Source organism: Kogia breviceps, chromosome 12, assembly GCF_026419965.1.
Source record: "Kogia breviceps isolate mKogBre1 chromosome 12, mKogBre1 haplotype 1, whole genome shotgun sequence".
NCBI lineage: Eukaryota > Metazoa > Chordata > Mammalia > Artiodactyla > Physeteridae > Kogia > Kogia breviceps.
In genome coordinates this window covers 30,682,709-30,698,785 of record NC_081321.1, presented here as the reverse complement: position 1 = coordinate 30,698,785, position 16,077 = coordinate 30,682,709, and the positions used below count along the sequence as shown (strand labels likewise).

The window sequence follows — 16,077 nt, the reverse complement described above, 5'->3', positions numbered from 1 at the left end:
TTTTCTTTTTATGTAGTATCTTTGTCTGGTTTTGGTATCAGGGTGATGGTGGCCTCATAGAATGTGTTTGGGAGTGTTCCTTCCTCTGCAATTTTTTGGAAGAGTTTGAGACGGATGGGTGTTAGCTCTTCTCTAAATGTTTGATAGAATTCACCCTAAAGCCATCTGTCCTGGACTTTTGTTTGTTGGAAGATTTTTAATCACAGTTTCAATTTCATTACTTGTGATTGATCTGTTCATGTATTCTATTTCTTCCTGTTTCAGTTTTGGAAGGTTATACCTTTCTAAGAATTTGTCCATTTCTTCCAGGCTGTCCATTTTATTGGCATAGAGTTGCTTGTAGTAGTCTCTTATGATGCTTTGTATTTCTGCGGTGTCTGTTGTAACTTCTCATTTTTCATCTCTAATTTTATTGATTTGAGTCCTCTCCCTCGTGATGAGTCTGGCTAATGGCTTATCAATTTTGTTTATCTTCTCAAAGAAGCAGATTTTAGTTTTAGTGCTCTTTGCTATCGTTTCCTTCATTTCTTTTTCATTTATTTCTGATCTGATCTTTATGATTTCTTTCCTTTTGATAACTGGCTTTTGTTTGTTCTTCTTTCTCTAGTTCCTTTAGGTGTAAGGGTAGATTGTTTAGTTGAGATTTTTCTTGTTTCTTGAGGTAGGCTTGTATAGCTATAAACTTCCCTCTGAGAACTGCTTTTGCTGCATCCCATAGGTTTTGGATCATCGTGTTTTCATTGTCATTTGTTTCTGGGTATTTTTTGATTTCCTCTTTCATTTCTTCAGTGATCTCTTGGTTATATAGTAACGTATTGTTTAGCCTCCATGTGTTTGTTTTTTGTATGTGTTCTTCCCTGTAATTGATTTCTAATTGCATAGTGTTGTGGTCAGAAAAGATGCTTGATATGATTTCAATTTTCTTAAATTTAGTGGGCTTGATTTGTGACCCAAGATGTGATCTATCATGGAGAATGTTCCATGAACACTTGAGAAGAAAGTGTAATCTGCTGTTTTTGGATTGAATGTTCTATAAATATCAATTAAATGTATCTGGTCTATTGTGTCATTTAAAGCTTGTGTTTCCTTGTTTATTTTCATTTTGGATGATCTGTCCTTTGGTGTAAGGGAGGTGTCAAAGTCCCCCGCTATTTTTGTGTTACTGTCGATTTCCTCTTTTATAGCTGTTAGCAGTTGCCTTATGTACTACGGTGCTCCTATGTTGGGTGCATATATATTGATAATTGTTATATCTTCTCCTTGGATTGATCCTTTGATCATTATGTAGTGTCCTTCCTTGTCTCTTGTAACATTCTTTATTTTTTTTATTTATTTTTATTTTTTATTTATTTTTTTTTTTTTTGCGGTATGCGGGCCTCTCACTGTTGTGGCCTCTCCCGTTGCGGAGCACAGGCTCCGGACGCACAGGCCTAGCGGCCATGGCTCACGGGCTTAGTTGCTCCGCGGCATGTGGGATCTTCCCGGACCAGGGCACGAACCCGTGTCTCCTGCATCGGCAGGCGGATTCTCAACCACTGCGCCACCAGGGAAGCCCAACATTCTTTATTTTAAAGTTTATTTTATCTGATATGAGTATTGCTACTCCAGCTTTCTTTTGATTTCCATTTGCATGGAATATATTTTTCCATGCCCTCACCTTCAGTCTGTATGTGTCCCTAGGTTTGAAGTGGGTCTCTTGTAGACATCATGTATATGGGTCTTGTTTTTGTATCCATTCAGCAAGCCTGTGTCTTTTGGTTGGAGCATTTAATCCATTCACGTTTAAGGTAATTTTCAACATGTATGTTCCTATGACCATTTTATAAATTGTTTTGGGTTTTTTTTTTTTGTAGCTTGTTTTCTTCTCTTGTGTTTCCCAGTTAGAGAAGTTCCTTTAGCATTTGTTGTAGGGCTGGTTTTGTGGTGCTGACTTCTCTTAGCTTTTGCTTGTCTGTAAAGCTTTTGCTTTCTCCGTCAAATCTGAATGAGACGCTGGGTAGAGTAATCTTGGTTGTAGGTTCTTCCCTTTCCTCATTTTAAGTATATCATGCCACTCTCTTCTGGCTGGTAGAGTTTCTGCTGAGAAATCAGCTGTTAGTTAACCTTATGGGAGTTCCCTTGTATGTTATTTGTCATTTTTCCCTTGCTGCTCTCAATACTTTTTCTTTGTCTTTTATTTTTGCCAATTTCATTACTATGTGTCTCGTCATGTTTCTCCTTGGGTTTACCCTGTATGGAACTCACTGCGCTTCCTGGACTTGGGTGGCTATTCCTTTCCCATTTTAGGGAAGTTTATGACTATAATCTCTTCAAATATTTTCTCTGGTTCTTTCTCTCTCTCTTCTCCTTCTGGGACCCCTATATTGTGAATGTTGTTGCATTTAATGTTGTCCCAGAGGTCTCTTAGCCTGTCTTCATTTCTTTTCATTCTTTTTTCTTTATTCTGTTCCTCAGCAGTGAATTCCACCATTCTGTCTTCCAGGTCATTTGTCCGTTCTTCTGCCTCAGTTTTTCTGCTATTGATTCCTTCTAGTGTATTATTCATTTTAGTTATTGTATTGTTCATCTCTGTTTGTTTGTTCTTTAATTCTTCTAGGTCTTTGGTAAAGATTTCTTGCATCTTCTCAATCTTTGCCTCCATTCTTTTTCTGAGGTCCTGGATCATTTTCACTATCATTATTCTGAAATCTTTTTGTGGAAGGTTGCCTATCTTCACTTCATTTAGTTGTTTTTCTAGAGTTTTATCTTGTTCCTTCATCTGGTACATAGCCCTCTGCCTTTTCATCTTGTCTATCTTTCTGTGAACATGTTTGTTTTTTTTTTTTTCCACAGGCTGCAGGATTTTAGTTCTTCTTACTTTGCTGTCTGCTTTCTGGTGGATGAAGCTGTCTAAGAGGCTTGTGCAAGTTTCCTAATGGGAGGCACTGGTGGTGGGTAGAGCTGACTGTTGCTCTGGTGGGCAGAGCTCCGTAAAACTTTAATCACCTTGACTGCTGATGGGTGGAGCTGTGTTCCCTCCCTGTTGGTTGTTTGGCCTGAGGAAACCCAACACTGGAGCCTATTTGGGCTCTTTGGTAGGACTAATTGCAGACTCTGGGAGGGCTCACGCCAAAGTGTACTTCTCAGAACTAATGCTGACAGTGTCCTTTTCCCCACGGTGAGCCACAGCCACCCCCCCCACCCCCCACCCCCCCTGCAGGAGACCCTCCAACACTAGCAGGTAGGTTTGGTTCAGTCTCCCCTGGGGTCACTGCTCCTTCCCCTAGGTCCCGATGCACACACTACTTTGTGTGTGCCCTCCAAGAGTGGAGTCTCTGTTTCCTCCAGTCCTGTTGAAGTCCTGCAATCAAATCCCACTAGCCTTCAAAGTCTGATTCTCTAGAAATTCCTCCTCCTGTTGCTGGACCCCCTGGTTGGGAAGCCTGACATGGGGCTCAGAACCTTCACTCCAGTGGGTGGACTACTGTGGTATAAGTGTTCTCCAGTCTGTTAGTCACCCACCCAGCAGTTATGGGATCTGATTTTACTGTGATTGCACCCCTCCTACTGTCTCATTGTGGCTTCTCCTTTGTCTTTGGATGTGGGGTATCTTTTTTGGTGAGTTCCAGTGTCTTTCTGTTGATGATTGTCCAGCAACTAGTTCTGTTTCTTTCTTGAATGTTTTGAGGAAATATGTTTCTTCCCGTCAACTATCACTGTAGTTAAAGATCTACTTGGGGGAATTACTTTTTTGTGGACTTGTGTTACATATTATTTATGCAGTGCCTGATCTTTTAGCAAAATAATTCAGCAAGGCCACTAATGGTCTAGCAAGTTCCTCTAGCATGTCAGAATTTCTCTTCTAGAATAGAAGGTAGAGGGTTAAAGTAGTGCAGATTCTTTTTTTTTGCAGTTCATAGGCCTCTCACCGCTGCAGCCTCTTCTGCTGCGGAGCACAGGCTCTGGACGCGCAGGCTTAGCGGCCATGGCTCACGTGCCCAGCCACTCCACGACATGTGGGATCCTCCTGGACCGGGGCACGAACCCGTGTCCCCTGCATTGGCAGGAGGACTCCCAACCACTGTGCCACCAGGGAAGCCCAGTGCAGATTCTTAATGTGTGTCTACTAACTGGAATGAACTAGGAGAGAATCTAACAAGGGATAGAAATTTCAGCCACTTATTTGTGGTGACAAAGTGCCCTAACTTTTAAGAAATGGAAGGGAGAAAATTAGTAAGATATAATTAACATTAAGATATCAAGTTGAATACTAATATGTATCATCCAATATAATGGTCATCTACTGACAAATGAGATAAAGCAAGGCAAAAGATCTGTTCAGGGAACAGATTTATTGGTGTCCTGTAAGAAGAACAAAGGTGTTAACAAGGTGCCAAGTGTGCTAGTTACAGATAGCTGTAAGTGAAAGAGCCACACAAAGTGGGAATCAGGTCAGATTATTGAGTAAACTAGAAAACTACCACAATCGTGTGGGGATGAGATCAGAATAACTCAAGCAAAAAAAGAAGGGACAGTTTACAAAGACATTTAGGTAATGGAAAATTTTGTCATGTTTATGAAATTGTAGATTAAGGACAGTGGTGTTTTCTAACAGGGCAAGAAATTAGCAATGACCAACTGCAAAAAAGAAGATATTTTTTGTCCTATTCTTTTTTTATTTGTAGGGAAAAATAAAAATAACTTGACCAATCCCCTAGCAAAAGAAAGGCTATGTCTTGTGATGCTTTTAATAAAACAGTAAACAGAAGGATAGGAGAGATGAGGGTGTATGAAAAAGTCTGGAAAAACAAACAAAACTGCATGTGTTTAAATTAGAAATTTAGGTTGGATTGCATGAATCTTTGTATTTAGGTTAATGAATGATATTAGTGCTACTTTTCTAATTAAAAAAAATTATGGGTGTCTGCACAAGTCCTAGGAGGTTATAAATTGTAGTTATATACATTTATTTATTTTCCTTAAAGCAACATCACTTCAGTAACTACAAATCATTGATTAGTTATTAGTCAAAATTCTCGTCTCTAGCGTTTAATCAAATTTAGTATAGTATAAGGACAAAATATGCCATAACGATTTAATTCTGCTTTTTAAAAGAACCTGTTACTCAGGAACTTGGTTCTTTTCCATTCTGAATGAAATTTCCTTACTGGCTATATGGGGATAGTAAAAATGTTAAAGTTGTTGAAAGAATAAAAATTCCCATTTTGGCTTCTTTTGTACTCTGTGCTGATATGAATAGTAGGATAATGAGGCTTGATTATTTATTACTATAAAAGGTTTAACTTTGGGATTATGACTTTTCATTGCAAATGGAGGTATAACATTATTCAGCTTGATTATCTCTGCATAGCAATGTATATATATATTTGTATGTATACGTACACATATATCTAGGTAATGTTCACTGTTGTGTTATACTTCTATTTCTGACATAACAGTTTTACATTTAATTGTTCTAAAGACTCAGCATATCCAAAGGGTATTTTGAAAGATATGACAATAGTTTGGAAAGACAAAGAGTAAATCATGATTATTTAACATGCTGGAAGGCCCAGATGGATTTAAGATATTAACGTGGCTTATGAAGGAACCGACTTGGAGAATTTTCAAGTGGTGGTATAACAGCAACAGCAACAACAACGACAACACTTTATACCTATATTGGCTTTCACTGCCACACATTATCTGATTTATTCAAGATGCTGTGATGTGGATGTAATGACTGTTACCATTTGATAGATAAGGAAACAGGCTAAGAGAGTGACTTGCCAAAGGTCACAGTATGTGTTAAGACCTGTGCAGAGTCTGAGATTTTACCCTATTTACAAGTTAACAAGCTAGGCTTTCACTGTTTCATGTGTAGTGGCAGAAGACACAGGACTCCTGAGTTGGAGGCAAAGGACTTTTATTACTCACAGTACAGTAAGCATCATGAGTCTCATGTTGATTTGAACTGCTTCCCCATCCCCGCCCCCTTAATCCAAAGTAGGCAATGCAGGTAGAACTATTACATGGTTTCTGTGCAAGCAGTGGCATATCAAGAAACACCAACCTTCTCATCACATGGAAAAAAAAATATTTTTTATTTCTTTAATATCTATTGATATATCTTTAGTATCTATATGAGACGATGGAAGTTCACTGAACTATTGTGGTTATCATTTCATGATGTATGTAAGTCAAATCATTATACTGTACAACTTAAACTTGTATACAGTGCTGTATGTCAATTATACCTCATGAAACTGGAAGAAAAAAAAAGAAACACTGGACTTGGGGATTCATTGTTTTTATTGTTTATTCACTGTTTCCATTGCTTTGCTGAAGCAAGCCAGCTCTTTGTCAGGTGGAAGACATTATCCCTAAAGGTTGCTTGCTGCAAACACAACCTTGAGAAGTGATCCATGAAAAGAGTAGTCAGGGTTTTGCATTCTTGGCATACTCAGAAGGGATGTACAGGGATGCTCAGGTCTCATGGTGGGATGCGTCTTCCAATAATATGTGGCAGAATTAGACCTTAAATATAGTTTTACTGTATCATGACTTAAATTCTAGCTGAAAAGGAAGCCCTTTTCCCCCAGATATACTTACCTTATTTTTCTGTCTTTTCCAGGACATCTTGCAACTAGTCCTCTTAGCTTATTTGATATACTCAGTTACTAAATCCTGTTATGGTAATTATGAAGGCAGAGAACAGATAACAGGGCCCAGTTTAAGGAAACTTACTGGTCTTAGTCTCAGACTCTCCTCTAGTCTTCACTAGATACTGCCATTGCAAAGAGCCATAATAATGTTTTCATAAAGAAGTTCCTTGTCCCTATGGCCACAGTAGCATTTGCTATAAAAACTGGAGAGAGTAATAGGAACTATAAGGAAATACGGTTGAGTGGTGTAACTAATGGTAGATATAAGGTATGACAGAAGAAAAAGGTTGTTTATTGATACCTCTTATAAGTCAAGGTTTTGCTTTTCCTAAGGGAATAATTAAAATAGAGTTTGAAGTTAGAAAGAACTTAAGGAATATTAAATCCAGGCTCATGTATTCATTTTATAGAGTAGAAAATTAAGACATAAAATTGTTAAAGGGTTGCCCAGGATCAAATTTCTAGTAACAGAGTAAAGTGATGGGGCCAAAGTTAGATTATTGTGATAATCACATGCCCAGTATTGGATTGTTACTCCCCTTTAACTAGAGAAGTTTATAGGAGTCAGTCAGTAACATTTGTTGAATTACTTTTATGATTGAATAAGATATATTCTCAGTCCTCAAAGAATTCATTTACTAATGATCAATAAGAATTCAATTTGATATCTATTATTCTAAAATCTTGTACAAATTGCAGAGATTAATTCAAGTTGGGGGGGAAGGGAAAACATTATATTTGAGCTAGGTCTTGAAGAATTACAATGAAGTTTCTATGCAGAGAAGTGGAAGTCCAACATTCCAAGCAGAGAGAGAACCACGTACAGTGGCATGGTGAATGAAAGTATATAAGTTGATCAAGAAATGATCATTGGTTTGATGTAGCTGAGTGTAACTAGATTTGAGAGTGGAATTGCAGGCAGAATCCAAATTTGGAAAATCTTAGATACCATGCTAAATACTCTGGACATTTTTGGGGAGAAACACTGACATTTTAAGGCAACTTGGTATATGAGGTATAAGAGGAAAAGATGAGTTCAGAAATCAGAATCAGTTAAAACAAAAAAAGGAATGTCACAAAAGCCAACTGCTGAGAAATACTGTATGTGAAGGGTAGCAGAAAATGCCACCCCATAATATGCCAATTTGATGTAAGGATTGTTTTGAGCTGAAGGCAATTAAAAGAAGCAGATATTTGCCTAAAAGCCCATAGCTTTTATAAAGGTATTCTGCCTCTGTTCTCTACCAGGAAGGACAGAAAGAAGTTAATTACCAGACTGCATGAAAGTATCCTACACAACAAACCTTACTTAATTAGCCCCTATCTTTCATTAGTTCCTACATATATTTATATTCCCACAATTTGCTGTCCTAGAAACTCAAAGTCCTTCTTTTTGTTAAGATGCTATATAAATCCAAGTTGTAACCACTCTTTCATTTACTCATTACTGAGTAATGAGTAAATGTGTATGCCTGGTACGCGAGTTAATAAACTTCTATTTGTTTTTATTTTGTTAATCTGCCTTGTCAATCTAATTAACAAGGTCCCAAACAGGAGAATCTAGAAGGATAGAGGGAAGAAGTTTTTTCCTCCCCTACAAGTTGTAAATAGGATCAAATGTGTCAGGTAGGATGAACACTAAAAAGGGTCCATTGTATTTGGAAATAAAAAGGTCATTGGTGCCTTCTGTCTAAGCAGTTTCAATAGAGTGTGACAACAGAAGCAAAATGGCTGCTTTCTGCTGATGGAAAGATTCAGAAAATGGATACAACATTTGTTCATGTCCTTTTATCTTAAATCTGAAGAATTGACAGTTTGTATCATATTCTGTTTCAAACCTTCAACCTTCTCAAACTAGTTATAACAAATTACATTTATTTCTGTATGACTCTTCATGGGTTTTCCCTTTCAGATCCCACCCTATTGGTCAATGGCCCACAAAGGATAAAAGGTTATATACCTTATGCTAAGGAAAAAAGCACATTATCTAGTGGAACTGTCAGTATTTTCCATAACAGCCTCATCCTACCTACATTCATTTCCATTGTAATGTTTTAAAAAAACCCATCTCCATTAGCAAATTACTATTGTAGTTAGAACCCACATTGCTATTGGCTTTTATAATATAATACTGCTGTGTAATATTAGAATATCTTATCCTAAATATTTGTGACATAAGTTTTATGCATAATAGCTTTTGTTTAAGAAGTACTTTCAAATATATCTAGTTGTATGATTACACATTTTAAAAAGCCTGCAAGGCTTTGTTACTATTTCTTAGTGTTAACTGAAATGTTAACCTCATTATTTCTTAGTGCTGGGATTAGATGAGAATGTTTAATGTTCTTATTTTTATATAAAAATACTAAGTGAGAATATATTTCTAAATTTTTAAAGTAATAAATGTCAGATTTTAGTTTTAGTCTTCTTTTCCCCGGGAGGTTGTTATATTTTGTCTATATATAACATCAAATTATAGTTTTTAAATTGAAGTTTGTAGCTATGTAAATTTCAAACTCTTTACATCATTAAAGCAGGTTAATTGGCTTGGGTTAAGACTTCATCTGAGAATTCTTGATTTTAGTATAAATTTAAGGATTTGGAGAGTTTAAAATCTGAATTTTTGAAGGGGAATTGAGACGGTGACTATATCTCTAAACTTTGAAGTGTAGTCAGCTTCCAATTATCTGCATGTGCCAGAGACCATCCCCTCCTAGGTGGGAATTTCTTAGTCCTGCTGGGAAATTGCCCTTGCCTGCATCCAGTAGAAAAGGGTTCCATCCATCTTGTTGGTTTTTAAAGCCACTTTGTCTCCCCACCCATGCAGATGGTGTGATAGCATATCACCCGTCTTTCAAATGCACTCCTCCTTAGAGGTTAGGAGATTAAGTTCTGAGTGACATTGGCATTCTAAAATTGGCTGTCATATCTGCAATTCAAATAGTACTTATTCTTTATGTAGAAAGTAAATTAAAAGTATTTTAATAGCCAAATAAATTAGCTTAGTATTTTAATAGCCCATGGTTATAATCATTTACTTAAAATTAATGAGGCACTGATTTCAAACAGTAGTCATTTTCATTTAGATGGTTGTTTTTATGTTTTTCTTGATTATTACATGGAATTTATTAAACTTCACAGTGCAGCTATAAATCAGGGAGAGAGCAGAATCCTGGTGTAAATGAGGTAGCTTTCAGGAGACTGAACAGCCTGGGCTCAGATATGACTTTATGGTGGAATGCAAAGAGTTAGGTGGGAGCTTCTGAAAGGAGTGAAATCTAAACAGAGGTCAAAAACATGAGATGTTCAGGCTGAAAAAGGAGTTGCAAATTGAGAAGGAGGAGTGTCCAGGAGAAGAGAAAGCGTATTTGAAGGCATTGAGGCTAGAGAGAGCACACTTTGTTAGTGAAACTTGTTAAAAATAAACCATCACCACCACCACCATCACTAACTAAAATCCTTTGATGCAAAGATGGGGCATGGCAAGAGGAGTTTGTAGAGCGATTTAAGGATATACTAAAGGGTTTTAGGCAAGGTAGTGATCAACTTTGTATTTTACAAGTATCACTGATATTGCAATCTGTGGAACAGATTGGTGGGGGCAAGATTTGATGCAGGCTGACTGGTGATGAGACTTTTGCAGTAATCCAAGTAAGAGATAATGGTGGCTTTATTAGGGTGGTATTGATGAGGAAGGAAAGAAAATGATGAGCTATTTCCAAGATAATTAATAGCACTTAGAGATAGATTACGTGGATGGAATAGGGAAGAGGGAATAACTGAGGTTGACTCTCTTGTTTCTAGCTTGCCAACAGACAGGACGGTGATTCTTCCAAGGAGGATGGGGGATTTGGTTTTCTCCCCATGACTCTCCTGAGGAGGATGGATTTACGATTTTTATCCCCATGAATGGATGAAGTGAGACAGGAGAAGGGAAGTTTGGAAAGAAGGGAATATTAACTTTGAGAAAGACCACTCATCAAGAAAATGTGGAGCCAGATAGCCAAAGCTGCTTACTACCATGGGCTGTTTTTATAGTCCATGGATGTAGCTTCTTGTAAGAAACCCATTTGGTTTACTTGTTATAATATCATTTTATCTTTATAACAGTATATAAATATTATTTTCCTCTTCCTATTTTGTAATACAGTGTTCTCTCAGCGTTAGATCTGAAAGGAACCTTGGAAATGATAGTTTCTGTCAACAGGTGAGGAAATTGGAGCTCTTAGAGAAGACCACATGATATCTGTGGAGTGAGAGAAGTAGTATAATCCAAGTTTCCTAAAGGCCACTTCATCACTCGTTCCATAGTACCTAGCCAGCTCCACATTGATTATTGCAATCCATTAAAACAGATAAATGAAGTTGAAGACTTTATGGAAGAAAAACATCATTATCACAGAAGAAGGGAAAATTGCATAAATAAATATATTCTTTACTTAACACTTCTTTGCTAGTACAGAATGCTGTTTAAGATAACCAGGGTTACAGAAATTCCATCGCTTCTCAGTATTGCCTTTCCTGTCCTTCCATTGACCTTCCACCCTGAAGAACTGGCAAGGGTTAAAACTCGGGTGATCTGGACTTAGGCTTAGCTTTATCTCTAACAAAACTCATTCCACTTCTATAGATCTCTATTTCTCTATCTCAGAAAATAAGATCCCTTTAAAATCCTTTGTGTTTTCTCTCTGTATCGTTTTATATTTTCCATTACTGGTTGTCTTTACTTTCTTCCCTAAACTGCTTCTCCTTCTCCATGGCAAACAGGAACCTCTAAAAAACCTAAGTACTGTTAAGTCAGTGACGTGTATGTCTAGGATGGTCCTGCTTATGGAGTGAGTAGAATAGGGCCAGATTTTGCTTTGTTCTGTTAGTAACATATCACCATATTTACTTTCCTTCTTTGAAAAACAGGCCTTGAAATCAGGAAGATAAGGCAGAAGAGGGAGGTCCTAGAATCTGAAGTAGATGAGGGTTGGCTGTAGGGCAGGTATAGTGCTGTGTGGTCTTCCAACTAGACAGAGGACACCCTAGGAGATGTAAATGATGATTCAGTGGTTTGGCAGAGAAAATATTAGAAGTTTTATTTATTTTTATTTTTAATTTCTTTATTTTCACGATTCTGCTTTTGTGAATGTCATAATATATGACAAATCAATATAGTACATGCATATATTTACAAATGAATATATATATTCATTCATATTTTATGTTGTGTGATTATGCTTAAACATGTTAAGCTAACAGAAGGTTATAGTCAGATAAGTTTGGGGACCATTAGTGAAGAGTTTGCAAAAAGTGAATCAAGGGCTTCCTTGGTGGCACAGTGGTTGAGAATCCGGCTGCCGATGCAGGGAACACGGGTTCGTGCCCCGGTCCGTGGGAAGATCCCACGTGCCGCGGAGCGGCTGGGCCCGTGAGCCGTGGCCGCTGAGCCTGCGCGTCCGGAGCCTGTGCTCCTCAACGGGAGAGGCCACAACAGTGAGAGGCCCGCGTACTGGAAAAAAAAAAAAGTGAATCAAAAGCATCAAGATAATTTCTCATTTTTGGATATCATCCTCTCTGGAAATAAAGAGAAGAAATCTAAAATAAAGATAACAACAAATAGCGTTTTGGTAGTTTAATTTATTTAACTGAGTCTTTTATTGAGTTGAGGAAACGTATTTACCCACAAAAATATTTAATTTTAAGATTAATTTTACTCTTGTTCATGATTTTTTTGGTGGATTAAGTAACTCATATTGAAATTGACAGTATAATTTAACTTATTTAAACTTTTCAACTCAGGAGTAAGTACTAGATTACATTAGTGATTTTAAAAGACTTGCTAGGAATTTCAAAATCCTACTTCTTCAGTTTTTTTTCCATTTATTTTGTCTTATTTTATTTTATTTTTTCCTGATTTTTTTCTCACAGAATAAGACCACAGCTTGCCAAAGAAAGGATTGAAGGTTGCCATATTTGTACATCTGTCACACCGGGAGAACCTCAGGTCTTCCTAGGCAAAGATAAAGCTTTCACTTTTGATTATGTGTTTGACATTGACTCCCAGCAAGAGCAGATCTACACTCAGTGTATAGAAAAACTAATTGAAGGTTGTTTTGAAGGATATAATGCTACAGTTTTTGCTTATGGACAAGTAAGTACCAAATTATTTTCATAGAAGCTGTAACTTTTCAGAAGTGTCAATTCAATTGCACTTTCACTTCTGTCACTTGAGATTATGTTATTAAGATCAAGCATCCATTTTTCTCTGTTCTTTTATTCAGACTGGAGCTGGCAAAACATACACAATGGGAACAGGATTTGATGTTAACATCATTGAGGAAGAACAGGGTATTATTTCTCGTGCTGTTAAACACCTTTTCAAGAGTATCGAAGAAAAAAAACACACTTTCATTAAAAATGGACTTCCTCCTCCAGATTTTAAAGTGAATGCCCAATTCTTAGAGGTAATAGTCTAACTGTGTCATTAATTTCCTTTAAATCTTATTCTTAAGACCATAGCCCTATGATTTTATACTCCTGCTTCCATTTTAGTGCTTGGCATATAGTGTTTAGTAAATGTTGACTAAATTAGCATAAGGTTATAGGTGATAGCAACAAGAGATAATAGATTATAAGTATTCCTTACTTGTTGGCATTTAAGATCATAAACATTTGACCAGTGTCCACAGAGTAAAACAATTAATATTGTTTATTTCAGATTTTTTCTTTATCCGAGAATTACTGTTGTAATGTAGGCAGGCTCACAAAGTACTGGGAACACAGTGACTGAGACCAAAAGGGAGGGGGAGATTGTGAGGAATAATAGGATTGATGCTGTAGCACTAATCTGGTGGCAGAAGCTGGTATTCTTACAAGGATAGGCAGATGTTTTGATGCAATGTGCAAAGGCTGGGGCAGGTATGGATTTAGGGCAGTCTAGGCTGGTGGGAGGGACATACGAGTAAGAGGACATCTAGGATTTGAGCAATGTTACACTTGGGTGGACAGTGCCATTATAATTCTGTATACTTGGTCCAAAGAGTGTTCTAGTCTAATTGTAATTTCGATCACCAGAGCTAATCATTTTGATAATCAGTGAAACATTTTATTCAGCATTATATAGCACAAAATAGAAAACTTAATTCAAATTAACATCAGTTATCTTACTGCTGGTTTTAATGGACATTCCAATTTAGTAAAAACCAATAATATAATTATGTGTTTCTACCAAAAGAAAGGTAACTAGTGATGGAGAAAGGAAAGAAACGGTGTCTTCAATCTTCCCCTTCTCCCTCCAAATGTTATTAGGCATTGTGACTTTAAGCATATTGATAGAAAAATAGTTGTATGTATCCTCTTCTAAGGTGGTAGCACAATCTTGGCAGCCTCTGTTGATACAGAAACTATATTGCTGACCTTGCAAAAATGCTATTTATTTTTAGGTACACTAAGAAGGGTTGTAGGGCAAAAGAAAATATATTTTTAGTTCAAGTAGTAAAAATTATTTAAAACTTCCCTAAGCTTAGGATTTGTTTACATTTGGTACATATTTTTTAGTATTTGCTTGTATTTATATTTATTTATCTCTTGCAAAGGATTACTGGATGATTTTAGCTAGTCTTTAACTCATTAGTCATGATTAGGTCTTTTACTATTCTTACCCTTGTAAAGAAATCTGGCATTTGTTTGTATTTGTGATCATTTTTATGTTTTGTTATGAAGAAATATATGTATTTGGAAGAACTTTTAAGATATGTTTGAAAGGTAACATGCAATATGTGTTATTACAGCCATAAGGCAGGCAATTTCTGCTAACATTAAACTTATAATATTTCTTTTTGATAGCTGTATAACGAAGAGGTTCTTGACTTATTTGATACCACTCGTGATATTGATGCAAAAAATAAAAAATCAAATATAAGGATTCATGAAGATTCAGCCGGAGGAATTTATACTGTGGGCGTCACAACACGTACAGTGATTACAGAATCCGAGGTGACATTTATGTTAGAGTTAAAATAGAGCGTGTTTGGGGAATTCCCTAGTGGTCCAGGGGTTAGGGCTCCATGCTTCCACTGCAGGGGGATGGGTTCCATCCCTTGTTGGGGAACTAAGATCCCTCAAGCCGTGCAGCTTGGCCACAGGATAAAAAAATAGAGCATGTTTGGCTTTATTTAATAGTCAGCTCTGCTGTTCATGATATGAAATTTGTATCCTTGAGTATAACATGGAGTTAAAATCTTCATTTTTTTCCAGGATTTTATTATTAAAAATGTAACAGTTATGATAAAGTCAGTGCATTTATTGTAACATCAAAAGAATCTATGTATGTACAGTTTTCTTTCACACCTAGAAAAAAAGGGTTAGATAATTTTAAGTGAAGGATGAGACCACAGTCCTTTTGTACTTTTTGCTGTAACATACGTAGGCTTGTATCATGGCTCCTAAAGAGAGACTTAAGAAAGGTTACAATGGGGAGTTCCCTGTGAGGCCGGTGGTTAGGCCTCCACACTTTCACTGTCATGGCACTGGGTTCAATCCCTGCTCAGGGAACAAAGATCCGCAAGCCATGTGGAGTGGCCAAAAAAAAAAAAGTTACAAAAAATAAGATACAGAAGAGCCTGAGTAATTCCAGTTATTGCTTAGTTTGTTGCAAAGTGTTCTACTGTAATAGTTTTGAAATAGAAGCTGCAAATGTCAGCAAATGGCAAACGGTGGAATCTCAGTATTTTCTCTATTTAAAAAACAAAACAAAACAAAACACTATTATACTGAGAAGTTCAGCTCAAAAAGTGCCTGTAAATAAAATAATAAGAAAATCTATCTTTCACATCTTTTAATATGGTGGATTTTAACCAGTAGCTCAGATTTCTGATTATATGGACCTAGTCTAAGTATTGTTCAAGTAAAACCCCTCTTTCTTTCCCTTTTCTAGATGATGCAGTGTTTGAAGCTGGGTGCTTTATCCCGGACCACCGCTAGTACCCAAATGAATGTTCAGAGCTCTCGTTCACATGCCATTTTTACCATTCACTTGTGTCAAACCAGAATGTGTCCCCAAATAGATGCTGTGAGTTATTGGTTCTAATTTTTTAAGCTTTCAGATTTCATTTCTGTAAAATCCATGAAAATATTCCAAGAGAACATTTATGCCAAATTTAGTTTGTTTAATCATTCCTTTTCCAATTGAGATGTCCCTGATCTTGTTTAAGCTAAAGCTGGACAACCATGTAAAATTAAAAATTGAATATATATGTCTGCAATAGCCAGAATGTATGTTGTGGCCATATGGTAACGGATGTCATTATTTGAGAACCTTTGCTTTTGAGGGCTATATGCTACAAGTTTCTCTTCAACACAGGCAAAGCCTCAGTTGATAACAGTTAGGTTTTGACCTACTTTGACCTAACTTTGTGTAAGCTTCTAATTGCAGCAGGCATTTTTG

The 16,077-nt window shown here is 36.8% G+C and overlaps 1 protein-coding gene across 9 annotated transcripts in view; it reads left to right on the top strand.

Annotated features, from left to right (window-relative positions):
* KIF21A (kinesin family member 21A) overlaps positions 1–16,077 on the top strand; it is a 159,670-nt gene that overhangs the window by 69,875 nt on the left and 73,718 nt on the right. For all 9 annotated transcript variants that reach the window (XM_067009069.1, XM_067009066.1, XM_067009068.1 and 6 more), the window contains 4 exons: positions 12,561–12,783; positions 12,914–13,096; positions 14,478–14,627; positions 15,568–15,702. In XM_067009069.1, the coding sequence (XP_066865170.1) occupies positions 12,561–12,783; positions 12,914–13,096; positions 14,478–14,627; positions 15,568–15,702 (691 nt within the window). The remainder of the gene's footprint in view (positions 1–12,560; positions 12,784–12,913; positions 13,097–14,477; positions 14,628–15,567; positions 15,703–16,077) is intronic.